This window comes from Lutra lutra, chromosome 4, assembly GCF_902655055.1.
Source record: "Lutra lutra chromosome 4, mLutLut1.2, whole genome shotgun sequence".
In the NCBI taxonomy this organism is placed as follows: Eukaryota; Metazoa; Chordata; class Mammalia; order Carnivora; family Mustelidae; genus Lutra; species Lutra lutra.
The window spans coordinates 97,225,255-97,243,471 of NC_062281.1; the positions used below are offsets into that span (position 1 = coordinate 97,225,255).

Sequence of the window (18,217 nt, forward strand, 5' to 3'; positions counted from 1 at the left end):
AGGATGTATCCTGTCACGTCTGTAATAGCCATGTGCCACATAGCAGGCTACATAAGAAAATAGTGGTTAAATTTTCAAACCGTCTCGGTTAAAATCTAGTTTTGCCACTTCACTAGCAAGTCACTTAATCTTTGTGTTCCTCAGTTTCCTCATCTGCAACATAGAGTTAAAAATAGCGCCTGCCTCCTGCATATCTGTAGAACTCTTCCAAGGGTGTCTTGCAGATAATGAGTACTCTACAAATGTTTGATTACTAAAAATAGCAATCAGTGTCAATCCCAGGACCCAAGGAAAACACCCAGAGGAATTTGTGGCTGGGAGTGGGAATCTGTCCTCTTTAACTCAGTAGTTATGGTGACCATATTTTCTAAGTCAAAAAATCAGGACACTTCATCTTTAAATATGTGAGTTCTAATTCTGACTTCAAGCTATATAAGAATTATCAAAATTGGGTGTGATGGTGATGTTTTGCAAGGACACTGCCACTAAGTATTTGGAGCTGGGGCTGATTTTAGATGTAGGATTTCTCTATCTATTGGTATTAGGTACCCCCCTGTCTTTAAAAGATCATTCAGTATTCTTCAAAACAATTTTTAAAATGCAGGCTGGCATGGAACGTCTGCTTAGGCTATCACTAATGCATTTTTTTCTCTCCCTTCGTTTGTAAATGATGCAAGCCCGCACCACGCTCAGTGGTCACACCGCCAGGATCACACACAACAAAGGCGTTGATGTGGCCTGACTCACTGCAAGAAAAAGAGGGAAAGCCCTGTTGAAAGCCACATTTATTTCAGCCATTGTGTAAAGACTCTCAGTCTTATTCAACCCTCAAAACAATCGTTTGTGGTGGGCGTTAGGATTTACATTTTACAGCTCATATGGGAGGCTTTTGAGAGTTCCACTGGGCCCACCTGCCTGAGAGTCTGGGCACTTACCATTCTGCCCCCCAGGCGTGGGAAGTTGGCATCCTCTCTGACCACCCCGATATCAGCAAAGCAACCAGCCCACTGCTGACCCCTTTCCTTTGCTGCTGTTTGTGTGCAAATTCATTCATTCGCAGTGTGTGACCTTTGAGAAAGAACTCACTCCCCTTTCTCCTATTCTTCTTTTTCATTGGCAGTTATCCTATCAGCAACTTACTTCAGGGTTAGTCTTGGAAGTACAGTGGAAAAGAGTTTACTGTGGGAAGGGAATGCTAGACAGTAGCCACTACAAATGTAATGCTCCCCAAGCCTTTATCCTCTCCTGTGTGCCCAGCAGCCTACTGGACATCTCCACCTGGGAGTCTTACAGACCCCACCCAGTGTGGCATCTGAAAGTATGATCTTCTTGCCCCAGCTGGCTCCCCTTCACATTCCCTGTCTTAGGGAATGACACCAACCACCCATCTTGGAGAAGAATTATAATATAGATAACAAAAATTTCTGTAACGTACAAGGAACTCATAAACTCTGATGAGAAAAAGACGAGCTAGCCAACAGAACAAAAGGCAAAGGATACAAAAGGACAATTCTCAGAAAAGGAGATCCAAATTACCAAAAAACAGAAAAGATGCTTAAATTTCTAGAGGTCAGGAAAATGCAAATTCAGAGAACAGTGAGATGTCACTTTGTGCCTGATAATTAAATGTGCAAAAAAAAAAAAAAAAAGAAATGATCGCTGGATGCTCACAAGGTGCAAGGAAAAGGTAACTCAGATGTTACTGATCAGAATGTAAATTGCAAATGCAAGTATTGTGGCAGCGCCTATTAAAAAATCTGGGGCACCTGGGTGGCTCAGTCCGTTAAGTGTCTGCCTCCAGCTCAGGGATCCTGTGATCAAGCCCCACATCAGACTCAGTACTCAGTGGGGAGCCTGCTTCTCCCTCTTCCTGCTACTCCCCCTGCTTGTGCTCTCTCTGTCAAATAAATAAATAAAATCTTTAAAAATTTCTTTTAAATAAAGAATATGTTGCCCTTTAATTTAGCCCCACTCCAGGGACACTGTGCCATAGATACAAAGCCATAAATATGCAAGAACCTGGACACAGGTATGGTTGTGACAGTTACTGTAGTAGAAGAAACTAGGGACCATCAGTGGTGGATGGCTGATTAATAATGATTCATTCACACCCTACCAGTGGATTTGGTGTGACCTCTATGAGGTACTCTTGTGGGAAAGGCAAGATGTGGAGAAGTATGCATAAGACCGTTTTTGTTAAATCATGACCAGGCATATAATTTTGTATATATCTATATATCTATATATATATATATGCATTATGTGTGATGCATCTTTGTCTCTATTTGGTGATCTGAGCAGGGAGGGGGAAAAAAGGGTATATTCTGAGTTGTTAATGGAAATTACTGGACTGAGGGTGGTTAGAGGGCTTGGGAGATGGGGTAAGGCATCCAAGCCACACACACCCACACAGGTCAAAGAAGACTGTGCTAAATGTCTATATCTCCATTCTGCATCTATATAAAATTATATCTATGTGTCTATGTATGTTTTGTTTTTAAACACATTTTTTTTTAAAGATTTTATTTATTTGACAGAGATCACAAGTAGGCAGAGAGGCAGGCAGAGAGAGAGGAAGGGAAGCAGGTTCCCCGCTGAGCAGAGAGCCCGATGCGGGGCTCCATCCCAGGACTCTGGGATCATGACCTGAGCCGAAGGGAGAGGCTTTAACCCACTGAGCCACCCAGGTGCCCCTAAACACATTTTTTAACTAAAGAGTTTGTCTTATTTGTCACCATCCTGCCTAAAACTCTTTGGTAGCATTCTCGTCTCAACATACAGGGCAGAATTTTGTCTGAGGCTTTGCAAGGCCTGGGCTCTGCCTGCGCGTGCAGCCCGCCAGCTCCTCTTGTCTCATGGCATTGTCCTCCTGTCTTCTGGACCTGTATCCCTGAACCGGGGCCTGCTCCCCCCAACCCCACTTGGTGGCACTTGCTGCTTCTCATTCTTCACAAGCCGTGTCTAACCCCTCGTCGGCTCCCCAAGTGGGTGCTCTTTAGTGACACCCTGTGTTTCTACTTGCTGGCCCTGAGCACAGCTGCAGCGGGACGTTGGACAAATTAAATAATTTGACAGTGTGCACAAGCAGGGGGAGCAGGGAGCAGGCAGCAGGAGAGGGGGAAGCAGGCACCCAGCTGAGTAAGATGCCTGATGTGAGGCTCGATCCGAGGACCCTGGGATCATGACCTGAGCTGAAGGCAGATGCGTAACCCACTGAGCCACCCAGGCGCCCCTGGTACAATTATTTGGATCAAGTCTGACTTTGCTAACAAAAAGTAAGCTCTGAGAGGCTGGGACTGCATCTGTCATGTTCTGGGGGTGGAGGGTGAGGGTCCCCACATCGTAGAGCTGCCCAGTGGGTACTTGCAGAGCAAATATTTCCAGAATGAGCCTGCTGTGAGGGGGGTGCGGCACAAGAGTCGGGAAATCTGCGTTCCGGGCCCTCTGCCACCCTGAGTCTGCAGAGTGACTGTGAGCCTGTTCGCTCCTCTGTGCGGCCTGGTCGGCACCACTGCTGCAGTGTGCGTGATGGGTGTTACAAAGGGACACAAGGGTGCGGGAATGCACCGCGGACAGCGAGGAGGCATTCGGTGACCTTGTCCTTCAGTTTTCTTGGTACCTTGTCACTTCACCTGTGAGATGGGGAGTTGTCTTCTTGGGTTCCCCAAAATTGGATCCCTCAATAATGGGTCCGTGATTAAAGGAGCGAGACTGATACAAAGCGAAGGTCAAGCAAAGCTTTATTTTGCGCCAAGCATCAGGAATCTGACTGACCATCAAACAGACGGGTCGTGGCTACCCCTTCAGAGAGGACAACCCCTCCTTGCTTTCCAGAGTAACTTTTTTTTTTAAAGATTTTATTTATTTATTTGACAGACAGAGACCACAAGTAGGCAGAGAGGCAGGCAGAGAGAGAGAGGAAGGGAAGCAGGCTCCCTGCTGAGCAGAGAGCCTGATATGGAGCTCGATCCCAGGACCCTGGGATCATGACCTGAGCCAAAGGCAGAGGCTTTAACCCACTGAGCCACCCAGGCGCCCCCCAGAGTAACTTTTATAGAGCAAAGGCCATGTGGTTGGGCCTGGCCACACACACAGGTGATTGTAACACACACAGGAAACTCCACAGTGATGCTAGGCGGCCAATTGAATTACAATTTACCCTAGTAGACATTGGAACCAGCCTATCACACCTTGGTTAGGATTGGCGCCCAAAGGCTCCCAAAGGGCGGGGGCCATACTCCTTGGTAACTAGGGAGACAGTGTGCGCCCCCACTGATTGAATACCTCCACCTGGCCTGACCCACCCTTGTATTTGGACTTTGTTACCTGGGACCGGTTTCCCAGACTTGCTTTTAAGTAAGTTCCCCTGGGAGGGGGCGGGGGGAGTCAATTTAAGTTTTACAACAAAATGGCAGTTGAACTGGGGTGGGGCCGCTCTGGCTGAATAGGCCCTTACAGTCTGACTAAATGATTTTGAGAATTTCTTCCAGCTCAAAACTGGCTTTTTTGGATCTGGTCTCCCCCTTCCCTTCCCGTGCTTTCTGCCAGCACTGGCTCCATTCCCGATTTGCTCCGTCATCCTGTTCTCAAACCCAGGAGACATGGCCTCTCCCTGGGAAGATGGCAGCCGAGGGTCATCTCATACCGCTTCTCTTCCCCCACTGCCCTCCCCACTCCTGCATTCATTCACACACAAGACATTTCAGGCCTCCACTAGTGGGTGTGGATAGACCGTCTCTCCTCACATCCTGCCCCTCTCATCCACCCACCCACGTGGTCTTGTCGAGCGACCAGCACCCCAACAAGGCTGCTGGTGAATTCCTGTGGGCAGTCCCCCTTAATTAAGGGAGATGGGTTTTTAAAATCCTCGCAGTAGACGAACGGGCCCTATTTACTCCTTATTTGAAATTACTGAACACGGCTGCCTACCATCAGTCTATTTAATAGTCTTGATTTTTCCCCATGTTCTTTCAATTACCCTGATTGCTACCAGGCAAAAACTTCAAGTTTTAATTTATTGTTAATGTCTTTCCCTTAACAGCTGCTCTTCTCTCTAAACAGGGAAGTCAAGTCCGGAACCAGATGCATTTAAACCCATTCTGGGGTATCAGGAATATCTCAGTCTAGTGGTGGTAGTAAATATTCAATAGCCAGATTGGGGGCGAGTAGGCGGGAGTCTCTGTTTGAAGCCTTAGTTCCTTTGCTGTGGATACTCCCACGGTGTGGATTTCAGGCTCTCAGCCAGGCTTGGCTGCACCGGGTCGGGCACAGATGCTAACAGTTGACTCTCGAGGAGGGACAATTGAAAACAGCTCACCCATGCTCCCCACGCCACTGAACCCAGTCCACCCAGTCCTGTGCCCTGAGTGGCTCCGCTTGCTTCCCAGTCCTTGTTTCTGATCTCCACTAATTGCCTGTCAGTCAGCCAAGAAGGACACCTGACCAGTCCATTAATGCCCCCTCTCCCTCGTCTGCACCTCCAGTCACTAAACCCTGGTGCTTTCTGTCCCTAGCTGCTCTTGAGTCTGCGCTTTTGTCTGTCCCCTCCCTCTAGACCTTGCTCTGGCCCGCCCAGGAGGCCACCCTCTAGTTGCTCCAGCACTGACCTCGATTCCGGTTGCCCTGCCTGCATGCCTGTTCCGGGCCACCACTGTCCACTTTGCAGGCCGTGTCAGCTGGTCTAAATGATGTCACTGGTCTTGCGTAGAAAACCGTCCTGTGGCTTTCGCTTGCCATTAGGATCCATCCCAAGCCCTGAGCCTGTCTTACCTGACACCCCCAGGCCCCAACTCACAACTGCTGTGGTTTGGCCCTGCCTGCCCCTCCAGCCTCACCCCCAACCTGTGACCTACTTGCTTTCTTCCTCTAGCGATGGGGAGCTGCTTTTATTTCCTCAAACACACCCAGCTCCTTCTCCACTCGGGGCCTGCTTTTTTTGGCGGGGGCTGGTGGGGGGAGGCTCCGCTTTCTCTATCAGTACAATTACCTCTCCTCCCCTCCTCCGCCAGGCCTTGGGCGATGCCTCCGGTGAGCATCAGCATGACTTCCTGGGGAAGGCCCTCCAGGAGGTAGCTCCCCAGGCCTGCTTTGTCTTCCCCACAAGTGGGGCTTCTGGAGGGCCTGCGCTGCCCACAGTTCCCAAAGGGGACTTGGTGCTCCATCGAAGCTGAGTCTGTTTCTTGCGTGTATGTGGGCCGCAGCGCCCCCATGAGAGAAGAAACTCCCGCCTTCCGTGAGCTGTGTTTGCCATCAGCCATTTATCTGCTTAGTGTAAAAAGTAGCTGATGAATCATTTTTACTGCAAAATCTCTCTCCTTCACCCCCGCAAAGAGCATCTTGGAGGATGGTTTTCTATTTTCAATCAAGTCGTGTTGGTTTTCCTAACCAATTTCTTTTTCCCTCCTAGACTCCATCAGCTGTAATTCCCTGATGTTTGGAACTGTGAACGGGAGCGTAACTTTCCCTGTATCAAGCTCTGTATCCTTAACAGAGATTATGTGGACAAAAAATAGGGATAAAGTCCTTGAATGGGAAGCAGACTCTCCCGTCAGAGCTTTCCCACCTTTTGTAGACAGAGTTCATTTAAACACCACATCAGGAAGCCTTACCATCTTCAACCTAACATCTTCGGATGAGGGGGACTATAAACTGGATTCTGGCGACACTTCGTTCACTCTGAAGGTGATTGGTGAGTATTCCATAACTTTATTTCATAAATTGGTTTGTTTCAAATGGCAACTGTCCAACTATTTTAAGAGACGAACACAAATGAATGGTTTCTGAGAAATAAGAGACTTGGATCTCTTAGGCTGTCAGGCACACCAGTGTCCGTCCCCTCGTCATCCTCTGAGTGAGGAGAGGTTGTGACGGAGATGGAGGCCAGCTGGGTGGAGCTGCTGCGAGCAGCATTGCTTGTCTTGCTGGGAATATTCTGGAAAGGGATGTAGTGGCAGCAGTGAACTCAGAACTCTGAGCTCCACTGAGAGATGATGCTCTGGAAATTAGAGTGTGCACCTGCACCGCACCCCAGGAGGTAGATTTTTTTCTCTCCTCTATCACTTTACACGGGAATGTGAGATGGAGTCCTTCTTCCTCCACACTTCCCATTGATGCTTCCAGGTCATTCTCCTTGTCATCTGTAGGCTCCTGGATACATCCCAACATTTCTGGATCATTGGAAAGCCTGGCCCACTTTTGCTGTTTCTGATGTTCCTGCTGTCATAATTCTTAGTGATTATAATATTTAAATATATTGTTCTAATATCCTGGCTTCTGAGTCCCCAGTCTCCTCTCCTGTGAGGGTCTTGTCTTCCATCCACCTCCTCCGCTGCCTTTCCCCACGGTTAGAACCTAGAAGTTGTCATTACCACTCATTCTGAGCCCTCCACTGTGTCAGGCCAGGTGTCCCCTGCTCTGCCAATTCTGCTATCCCTTTACCTCGCGTGACCTCCTGTCCTCCTTAGGCAGCCCAAATGTGCTCACTCACTGGGCCAAGCATTGGAAAATTTGGTTAGTTTCCTTGCTCCTTTTAATTTTTTTAATTTAATTTTTTAAATTTAATATTTTAAATTATTTTTTTAATGATTTTACTTATTTATTTGGGAGAGAGAGTAGGGGCAGGAGCAGAGGGAGAGGGAGAAGCAGACTCCCTGCTGAGCAGGGAGCCTGACATGGGGCTCGATCCCAGAACCCCGGGATCATGACTGGAGCCACCCAGGCACCCTTTTTAAATCGGCTGTACTCCTATGGCCTGTGTGGCCAGGTCCAGTCCAGTGCGCTCCCTGTTTTGTGCTAACACACTGTGGCTGTAGAGAAACTCATTGCCCCACAAAGCCTCACACATGAAGCTTCTGGTCACTTGCCTCAGTCAAATCCAGTATGTCCCCCAGTGTCTTAGCAATTATCCTTCCTCTCCTCAAGCCTCATAGACCCTCTTCTCCAGACCCACTCCTCAGCTGAAGGCTTTGCATCTTGTTTCACTGAGAAGCACTTAGAGGAGAATTTCCATAGGCTGTCACCCTCAGCCTTCCTGCCTACCTGCCTTGAGCGCCAGTACCCTGCTCACAGAGGTCTAGGCCCTCTGCTGTACCCCAAGCCCTCTTCCTGCCACTGCCCTTGGGGACATCGCCCTAGTCATTGCCCTTGCCCTGTTCCTGCAGCAGAGTCCTCCATGGACCCAACTGTCATACGTAGTATGCGGTCAAACATTGACACCAGCACCAGGAGCCCCCGGATGCCCCCTCCCTCACCCCTCCAGCTACCACCCACTTACCATCTTGAGTTTGTAGAGAATTCCATGAAGGATTATCTGTGTTTGCTTTTTAACCCCTTTTCTTCTTTTTACTTTTCCCCCACCCCAAACAGGCTTTCATCACCCCAGGCTTTCACCCGAACTCTTGACTTCATTAAAAAAACCAGTAATCCATTCGTGCTCTCCCCACCACATCTCTCTTGGCCGCTCAGCAGCATCCGACAGAGCGGATCCCTGTCTCTTCTGAAACACGACCTTCTGTGGGCATCCAGGATCCCACCCCGTTCTGGCGTTCTGTTCGCTCACTAGCTGTTCCTTCCCGGTTTCCTTGGCTGGTTCGCTCATCTTGCCCACCTGCAGGCCTTGGAGACCTGAAGGCCTGAGCCACCTTTTTCTGCCTGCATTCACACCCAGCTGGATGATCTCATCCTGGCTTCGGGATTTAACTATTATTTTGGTACTGATAACACAGATTGAGAGCTCTGACCCGGGGCCCCAATGATGTGTGTTTCAAACCGCTTCCTCTGGATTTCCACTTGGATGCCTGTCTGATGATAGTGAGCTCATCAACTTTCCCTTGAATCCTGTTCTTCCCCAAGTCTTCCCCGTGCTTGGTTAATGGCAGCTCTTTCCCAGTTGCTCAGGCTAAGCCTTGATGTCATCTTCGACACCATGTTTCTCTTCCTCTTTCTCTCGAACACCATGTTTATTCCACCAGGAAATTTGCTGGTTTTACAGCCTCTGACCACCTCTCGCCACTTCCTCCGGGGCTGAGCAGGGCTCCTTCAACCTTGTCCGGAGGACTGCAGCGACCGTCTAACTGGTCACCCAGCTTCTACCATTGCCCCTTAACAGGAGGCATTTTGTGTTATTTTCAGATTTAATTACATTTAATTTTTTTTCCAGTTTTATCGAGGCATAATTGACGCATCTCTGTATAAGTTTGAGGTATACAGCATAATGATTTGACTTACATGTATTATGACCACAGTTTATTTTTAAATGCAAGCAGCCAGAGTGATCTTAAAACAGAGGTCAAAGCGTGTCATTCTTCAGCTTAGAACCTTCCAGTGGCCCCATCTCACTCGGAGCTAAAGCTAAGATCTGTAGTGCAAGGCTGAATGAGATCTGGCATCCATGATCACCTCTTTCTGTTCTTGGGCATCCTAGTGTTGCCCTTGACTTTGGCTGCCTTTTCTGTGCTGCCCCTCAGCATTGCCAGCTCAACCTGTACCCATCTTGGCCCTCTATTGGGTCCCAGGTTCACTGTTTTCTCCTAGAAGAAGGTGTCATTCTAGCCTTACCTCCTCTACGCCAGAGGTGTTCTAGAAAGATCCATCTCGTAGCAAAGTGTGTAAGATGGTTTGCAGGGAAGGGAGAAGAGGCAGAAAGTCCAGTGTAGAACTTCAAGTCTGAGCTCTCCAAGTCCTGTCTGAGGTAGTGTCAGTAGAATAGGAGGGGGTGAGGAGCTGGGGGAGTAGCTATTATTCACAAGTTCACCTGCCTGGTCTGTTGGAGACACTAGGAAGAAGAGAGAATTTCTCTCCTGTTATCATTGTAGCCCTAGAACTCAGGTACTAGGTGTTCAATAAATATTTATTATAGTAATGAAAGCAATTGAACCAGGCGACCGGGAGGTGGAAGGGGGAGTTGACAGAAATGGGGGCTTTCAGGCTGGGTGGCTGGTTTGTCCAGAAGATGATTAACTCCATTTAGAAGAGTGAGGCTTGTTAAGGTGTGGAGGCATCCCATCAGGTGAACCAGTGCATGCCTTTGGAGAAGCAGAATTTATAAAACATGCAGGTTGGGGATCTGGCTGTTTATAGAGCCAGTAACTAAAAAGATTGATTTCGTATTTAGATAACAATGGAAAACGTTTGAAGAGCCCTTTCATAAGAGTTTGTAAAACTGTGTTCAGACTTTTGGATATGTTTAACTTTTTAAACTTGATGAAATGGTTAAAAATAATTTTGTTTTTAAAATTCCATGGTCATTCAACTAAGGTGCATGATTTCAGGAGTCAGCCCAACTGAATAGCTCTTAGGAAGTCTCGTTAGCAAAGACCTGCAGAGCCCAAGAGAGGTGAGTGTTGATCAGGAGGCAGTGATGTGGGCAGCATTAAGGGTGGGACCTCAAGTTCTGGCTCTAGAGTCTGGCTTTTAGCCTGTGACACTGAGGAGCCACTGGATCTGATCCTGGAGCAAAGAAATGACTTGATGAACTCTATTTTCAGATGATTAATCAGATGGTAGGTATTGATGGTGGATTAGAGAGGGGGGACACCAGGTTGGAAGTGACTGTGATCTTCTAGGGAGACAGGTGTTGCTGGTAGATGTTGGGAAAGGAAAGAAAGAGAAGATACTTCTAAGAAAGAGTCAAGCGAATTTTGATTTGGGTTATAAAAAGACATAAGATGACTCAGGATTTCACACCTGAATGACAAAACGATTGGTCATACTTTTTTTTTTTTTTTGAAATGAGGAAGGCCTACTTCCTTCAGGGTGTGTTAATACCTAAGTGACTTGGTGATCTTCCGGAGACACCAGACCTAAAGGGAGATTTTCAGAAAGGATATTTTAGGCAGGGGGATTTCCTGGCACCCCCTCAATTCAGGCCTTCCACTTCCTTGTGTGTAAGTTCGTATTTGGCTTCCTTCTTCCCTCAAAATCCCCTTCAAATTTCCACCACCAGTGTTTATTAGTGCTTTCTCTCATTAGCTGCATTAAAGGTGGTGATGTTCATATAAGTAGAATTAACTACTCAATCCTTAAACGATCTGAAGTGGTATGACCTTTTACTAAAGTTAAGAGAAATACACAAACATCATCAGATCTGTAGAAGCGGTTCTCCATCTTACAGAGCAGTGCACTGGATTCATGCATTGTAAATGGACTGAGTTGTCTTAAGGATGAAGTGGGTATGTTTCCTGTCAGTTTCATGCTGCTTGAGGTCCAGATGTAACTCATACTTGTTCGCTGTGGCCTTGGGAAGTCTGGTGGGCAGTGAGAGAAGCTGAGGATTCTCAGCAGAGATCTGAGCTGTGGGAGACCTGAGGAAGGTTTGCATCCTTTCCCATGAGCGGGACGGGCTCTTCCAGCGGCCATGCTGTGGTGAGACCACCAGAAAGAGCTTTTGGATGGTTCCGTGCGCTCTAACAACACACAAAATTACACCAGCTCTCCCATGTGGGCCCTTTCAAATTCTCTTCATACTCCAGTAGACCTTTCCAATCTTTCAGAGTATTACATTCCATTTCATAGGTGAAAATGAGACTGATTTAGCCATGGGCTTCCTTCTCCATCTGTAGAACAAGGGGCCTGTGCTGGTTGGTTTCTTGAACATGTTCCCGCTACCACAAGAGCCATGGGCCAAGGTCACACAGCCAGCCAGAGCGGAAGCGCACACCTCCTAGCTTCTGGTTGTGTAACGCACGCCTGTGGAGGGGGTGCTCACCTTCCCGCCATGCGCTCTGTTACAGCTGATGTAACCGTGCCAGGCAGTGCGTGTTAGTCCCCATGTCAGCTATTACCATGTCACCTCTTGTGATCCTCATCCCCATCATGAAGGGGAGGCGCTGTTGGTTTCCCTGTTGTGCAGGAGAGGAGACCTAGCCACAGGGATTCAGTACCTTGGCCGAGGGCACGTGGCTCTTCCTGGCAATGCTGCAGTCTGAACCCAGGCAGTCAGGCTCTTAACCACCTCACCCTTCCTTTTCGGAGGGGAGCCGATGAAGTTTACCTTTTATACAGTGGAGAGAATCCCTCCCTCTGTCCAGTGTCTGCTCTCCTCACTGAGGAGCCACCTGTGAGCCTTGTGTTGGGTCAGGCGCCGTGGGTAAGGGCTGAGGCATGTTGAGTCCTTACCTTCCACAGATGTGCAGCCGAAGGGGGCTCGTGAGGTGCCACTGTTGAGTTCAGAAAGTGTTGAACGAAACCCTAGATGCTGGCTGAATCAGATCACTACACTAGAATCTGGGACAGAATGCTCGGAGCACCCACATCAGCATCCTTGGCCGGGGCGGGGGGGAGCCCAGGAATCTGTATTTTAACATACACCCCTGGTGACTTCTCGTGCCCACTGAGAGTTGAGAAATGCTTCTGTGGAACATTTCCAGGGAACTAGAAAGCTCAGTTTCAGGCACAGCTTAGTTGCAGAGGGAGGCATAGGTATGTGTAGAGTGTAGAACTATCAGTTCTGGTTCTCAAGTGCACGGAGACACTTGGGGCCTCAGGAAGGTGCTTCCTGGGGCTGCTGTGGGCATGTGGTAGGCAGGAAGGACTGGAGGAGGCTTAGAGAGGAGGGCTCCAGGCTGGCTAACTTGGAGTCAATGACAGCAGTTCTTATTCTTTTAAAAGCTATTGGTCTGTGGCTTACAATTTAATCTGGAGAAAGGAGTCCATTGCTTGCTTTCAGGCAACACATAACAAGTTATGTGAACTAGATTAAATCGAACAGCTGAAGAAGTCCCAAGCAGAAGGGGAAGTCGTGGGTGACTCAGGTCTCTAACCGGGTGTGTTACTTAACTGAGTATAAAAGAAGTCTGGAGAAGATGGGGGGAAAGAGGAATTGAATATTTTCCGTTTTTAGATTTTTTAAAAAAGATTTTATTTATTTATTTGACAGAGAGAGCATAGGCAGGCAGAGCAGCAGGCTGAGGGAGAGGGAGAAGCAGGATCCCCGCTGAGCAGAGAGCCAGATGTGGGCTTCCATCCCAGGACCCTGAGATCATGACCTGAGCCGAAGGCAGATGCTTAACAACTGAGCTATCCAGGTGCCCCCGTTTTTAGATTATTTTAGATGAATAATTAGATTGTAAGCATTCCTTTGCCTTAGAAAATATCGTTTTAAATAGCAGCATGGTATTCTGTCATCTCGATGAATGTTACTTTGCTCTAATTTGCTTTTTCATAGATGTTCATAAAGCATTGAAATTTTATTATCCAAATGCTACCATGACCATTTTCTGGAGAGTCTGTATATTTGTACATGTTTTCTCCAATTTCTTATGGTGAGTTGTTGGGACAAGGTAGAGATGCAAGAAGGCCTATGAATGAATAAATACACGGACGTCTAATGGGATAAGCTAGTGTTATGGTTCTTAACCCATCCTTTCAGGTTTGGGCTGCTGTAGCCAGTAGGGGGCACCTGCTAGAGAAAGACTGGGCCTGAGGCCTCCAGACTGACAGGTCTGTGGCAGGTGCCATCCCCTACTCTGCCTATTAGCAGGACCCGCTCACGGCACGGCTCCACGCATGCTTTGCAAACGCTGTAAGTTAGATATCTTTTGGAATTAAACATTTTTAGATTGTAGAATAATACGAATTATTTCCTCTCTATATGTTAGGAAGCACCCCACTTAGTTTTGGGGACCACCTTGTACTCAAATACAAGAACATTTTTAGTACAACAGGGTAGTGAATATTTGAAGTAAGTGAGAAAAATATGGAGCACCTGGCTGGCTCAGTTGGAAAAGCATGCAACTCTTGATCTCAGGGTCACGAGTTCAAGCCCCACATTGGGTGTAGAGCTTACTTAAAAAAAAAAATAAACAAATAGGGGCACCTGGGTGGCTCAGTCAGTTGAATGTCTGCCTTCTGCTCAGGTCATGGTTCCAGGGCCCTAGGATCGAGCCACTGCATCGGGCTCCCTGCTCGACAGAGAGCCTGCTTCTCCCTCCCCCTCTGCCTGCTGCTCTGTCTACTTGTGCTCTTTCCCTAGCTCTCTGTCAAATAAGGAAATAAAATCTTTACATAAATAAGTAAATAAAAATAAAAAGGAAGTAAGTGAAAAAAAAACAAAACTGTTAAATCCTCATGTCAGCTCAGATGAGGATTTGCAGCTACCTGACTTTGCTGCTATTCTGTGGAAACTCGTGGCTTCCTGCATGGAGGATAAGGGATTTAGTGCCTGCGTATATTCTGAATTTGAGCAGGAAGATCTGACCCAGAAGAAGAGGGAATTCTGTCCCCTGGGTGCTCAAGGAGGGGGGTCTGTTTGTCTTTTCTAGCTCATCAGGAAGCTGGGAGCTCTTCATCCCTTCATAGACGATGAGCCTAAATGTTCCTCTTTCCTATACTAAATATTACATTTCTTTTCTCCAGGTCCTCTTCCGTCTCCAACACTAAATTGCACCTTGGCTGCTGAAGACATTACAATCAATTGCAGGATCCCAGAATCTTACAATTTCACACAATATTTAAACTATTCATGGAACTGCTTTCCGGCACTGTGTAAAAATGGCTCCAATATGTCTGAAGTGTTGATTAAGAGGAACAATGATCTCTCGCAGGAAATACGCTGTACTGTTCACAGTCCGTTGTCCAAACAGACATCCTTGCTTGTCTTAGCAACCTGTGTCCCAGATGGTGAGTAAACAACACAGTGTGTCATGGCAGAGATACTCTGCGGGGGCAGGGGGTGTTGGGGGGAGATGCGTCCAGGGACCCCAGGTGGCTCCGGAGTTTCAAACCAGAGATGCTCACCTGCGTTTCATGTCTGAAATGTAAGATGAGGACCCTGCATTATAGACGTGCAGCTGCCATTTCTCAGCCTCTGCTGGGCCAAGCACTGTTCTGATCAGTTCATGAAGTCAGTCCTCCCCCAGCTGCAGGAGTTGGGTACCAGCCATTATCTTTATTTTATGGGGAGAAACCTGGACACGGGAAGTTCAGCGTGGTTGCCTCAGATCACAGATAGTGAGGGGCAGAGCCTTGTTTTGAAGTCAGACCATCTGAAGTTCCAGAGCTCCTCAGGAACTGTTCATGGCAGTACTCGGTAATGTTCTTCATAACCATCGTGTTCTTGAAGGCTGCCTGTGTGCCCCAAGAATGTGCACTTGGTACCTTGTCTCAGCTGCTCCCTGGATGGGATGACAATCTGTTTTGGCTGTGGCCCTTTTATTTTGTTCAACTCTCATGTTCCTTTGTAATTTGCCATTTTTATTAGCGGGGTTTTTTTTTTTTTTTACATTATATTCCCAGTTTACAGACAAAAGGATCGGTAATTTGAAAGTGGGTCATTAGAACATAGAAAAAGAGGTGAAAATAGTGAACACTATGATGCAGAGCAATATCATCATTGTAAATAGTGAAGAGGACCCTGAGTTCCCTTGGGCAGTGATGGGGTGATTCTGTGAATCAATTTTTTCTGAACAGGCAACTGAAGCAGAAAAAGGCAGTTAGTCAATGTCATGAATATAAAAAAACCTTGAATTATATTTGATTAGTGAGCCCTTCTCTCTGAGTTGACAATGTACTGTCCTTCTTGAAAATTTTCTTTCCTCTCTCCTCTCTCCTCTTTGGTCTCTCTCCTTTCCTCTCTTCTCTCCCTTTTCTCTCTCCTCTCACCTCTGTCTCCTCTTTCCTCTCCCCTTCTCTCCTCTTTCCTCTCGCTTCTCTCCTCTCTCTCCTCTCTCCTGTTTCCTCTTTTTCCTCTCTCCTCTCTCTCCTTTCCTCTCTTTCCTCTCCTCTCTCGTTCATCTCTCCTCTCTCCTTTTTCCTCTTTCCTCTCTCCTCTTTTTCCTCTCTCCTCTCTCTCCTCTTTCCTCTCATCTCTCTCTCTTCTCTTCTCTATCTCCTTTTTCCTCTCTCCTCTCTCCCTTCTCTCTACTCTTTCCTCTTTCCTCTCTTTCCTCTCTTCTCTCCTTCCTCTTTCTTCTCTGCTCTCTTCCATCTCTCCTCTCTCCTTTTCTTAGTAGGTTCCATACCCGGGGCTTGAACTCTGAGGTCAAGACCTAAGCTGCGATCAAAAGTCAGACACTTAACCAACTGAGCCACCCAGGCACCCCGAAAATTTTCAAATAATGACATGGAGGCATTAAGTTCATTATATCATTTTCAGACAAAGCAGTGTGACTTCCTGGGTAAAGCAAACAAATGCTTCCAGATGAAGTACAAAATGAGTTCCAGTTCTTAACCTATGGTTTTGATCCCCAAAGGCAGAGAAAAGACCAGACCCACAGAGGTACCACTCAGGATGGCACCTTTTGTGCAAGTCACACAATTGTCCAGAAGATTTGAAAGCCAGCTGCAAAGTCCACCACAATTGTTCTGCTTGAGCAAACGTTTCTTTAGTAATTCCACTTACTGGGTGTTACATAATATCCAAGGTGTGGAAATGCGATTTGATGCTAGCAGATAGTTGCCTTATTGTGGGAACAAAAACCAAAAGCAGTGTGCTTTTTTGGCTTAGGTATGTGTGTGTGTGTGTGTGTGTGTGTGTATATGTATGAGAGAGAGAGAGAGAGATGCCCATAACCAACAAAAGAAAGAAGGTATTGCGTGCAGAATAAACCAGATGGTTGAAATCTTGAAAAGCTTCTTGTGCCCCAAGCATTTTGCCCTTGCATAGGTTTTCACTTAACCTTTACCATTGGAATTGAATGTCCAAGTAAGATGCCCTTTCCTGTGGATACCTTGAGAAAAGATCGTCATGATCTCATCCCTCTCCTTGATGATAGAGGTTGTTAATTTGCAAATAGACTCTCTTGGTTATGCAATAATGGTGATTCATCTTTCTTTTACATCACCCTCAAAACTAATAGTTCACATTGCATTATAGACTTTGAAAGTTTGAGAAACAGTGCTAGGTAATTCTTAGGTCATTTAAATCCTGGAGTAGTGCTGAGGCACCTGGGTGGCTCAGTGGGTTAAGGGTCTATCTTCATCTCAGGTCATGATTCCAAGAGTCAGGCTCCCTGCTCAGCAAGGAATGTGCTTCTCTCTCTCTCTCTGCCTGTCCCTCTGCCTACTTGGGCTCTCTCTCTGTCAAGTAAATAAATAAAATCTTTTTTTTAAAGATTTTATTTATTTATTTGACAGAGCTCACAAGTAGGCAGAGGGGCAGGCAGAGAGAGAGAGGAGGAAGCAGGCTCCCTGCTGAGCAGAGAGCCCGTTGTTGGGCTTGATCCCAGGACCCTGGGATCATGACCTGAGCCAAAGGCAGAGGCTTTAACCCACTGAACCACCCAGGTGCCCCTAAATAAATAAAATCTTTAAAAATAAATAAATCTTAGAGTAGTCCTGACATAGGAGACATATACCTGGGGACCCACTAAGCAAGTGTTGGGAGGACGTTTTTCTTCCCTGCATCTGGGGCCCAAATCTAATGATCGTAATGGTTCTTCTTGACAATAAATGTCTAGGATCTCTTTTCTTCCCAATATGATTTTTGAATACTTTCTGTACAGTTGCATGCATCATAACAGATAAATTTGTGTGGGTATAGTGGTTAAAATCTAGGTGTTACTTTTTTAAGTGCTGATTTTTTTTTTTTTAAATCCAGACTTTCTCTATTTTATCAGTGAAACTCATGTGGACCAGCCTGCTGCCCTCTGGCAGGCCCTCCCCAATAATCATTTTGTTGGCTCCCCACTATCACCATTTCAGACTGCCCCACAGGAGTCACTTACCTTATAAGAAGTTGTTTACCTTTTAAGAGTGAGGAAACAAGTTCTACCAGCTGGGGCGGCTTCCCCAAGTTCACTTATGTAGTGGAGATAGAATTAGAATTTAAGTCTTTGAATCCTGGAGCCTTTTTTTTTTTTTCCCCATTACATCATCCTGATTCTGTATGTCTTAAAATAAGTCAAATTAAGAAATAAATTTTGACTCACGCACAGGACTTGGCTGCCAGAAAACCATACCATTGGAATGATAGTATGGACTATGGGGGTGTTCTGTAGGACCAGGGATCAGGTTTTTTAATAAATAAATTATAAGGGGAAGAAAGAGAGAGGCTAGGGAGAGCTTAAAAAGTCAAGAGATTTAAGAAGCCTATAATTAATTGCAATATATGGACCTTGTTTGATCCTGATTCAAACAAAAAAAAAGTGAAAAAATAAGAGAGATTTAAGTGGTGACCGCATATTTGATTGTATCAAGGCCTTAGTTTTTTTTTTTTAGCTATGATAACGGCATGGTTATGCTTTATAGATAATCCTTATCTTTTGGAAACATATACCAAAAT

General features: G+C 46.5%; 1 protein-coding gene and 1 long non-coding RNA gene across 5 annotated transcripts in view; one reads left to right on the forward strand and one right to left on the reverse strand.

Annotated features, from left to right (window-relative positions):
* The window catches only part of CD58 (CD58 molecule), a 42,691-nt gene that overhangs the window by 10,407 nt on the left and 14,067 nt on the right, over positions 1-18,217 (forward strand). For 2 of the 4 annotated variants that reach the window (XR_007126581.1, XM_047725529.1), the window contains exons 2-3: positions 6,407-6,688; positions 14,353-14,618. Coding sequence is in view for 3 of the 4 variants with exons in the window: in XM_047725529.1 (XP_047581485.1) it covers positions 6,407-6,688; positions 14,353-14,618 (548 nt within the window). In the remaining variant the exon portion in view is untranslated. The remainder of the gene's footprint in view (positions 1-6,406; positions 6,689-14,352; positions 14,619-18,217) is intronic. The other 2 variants (XM_047725527.1, XM_047725528.1) reach the window with 1 other exon arrangement.
* LOC125097672 (uncharacterized) lies at positions 3,544-4,565 on the reverse strand. Its single transcript, XR_007126582.1, has 3 exons — positions 4,465-4,565; positions 4,301-4,305; positions 3,544-3,651 (listed from the first exon to the last, which is right to left on the reverse strand). It is a non-coding gene; the product is annotated as an uncharacterized LOC125097672 (long non-coding RNA).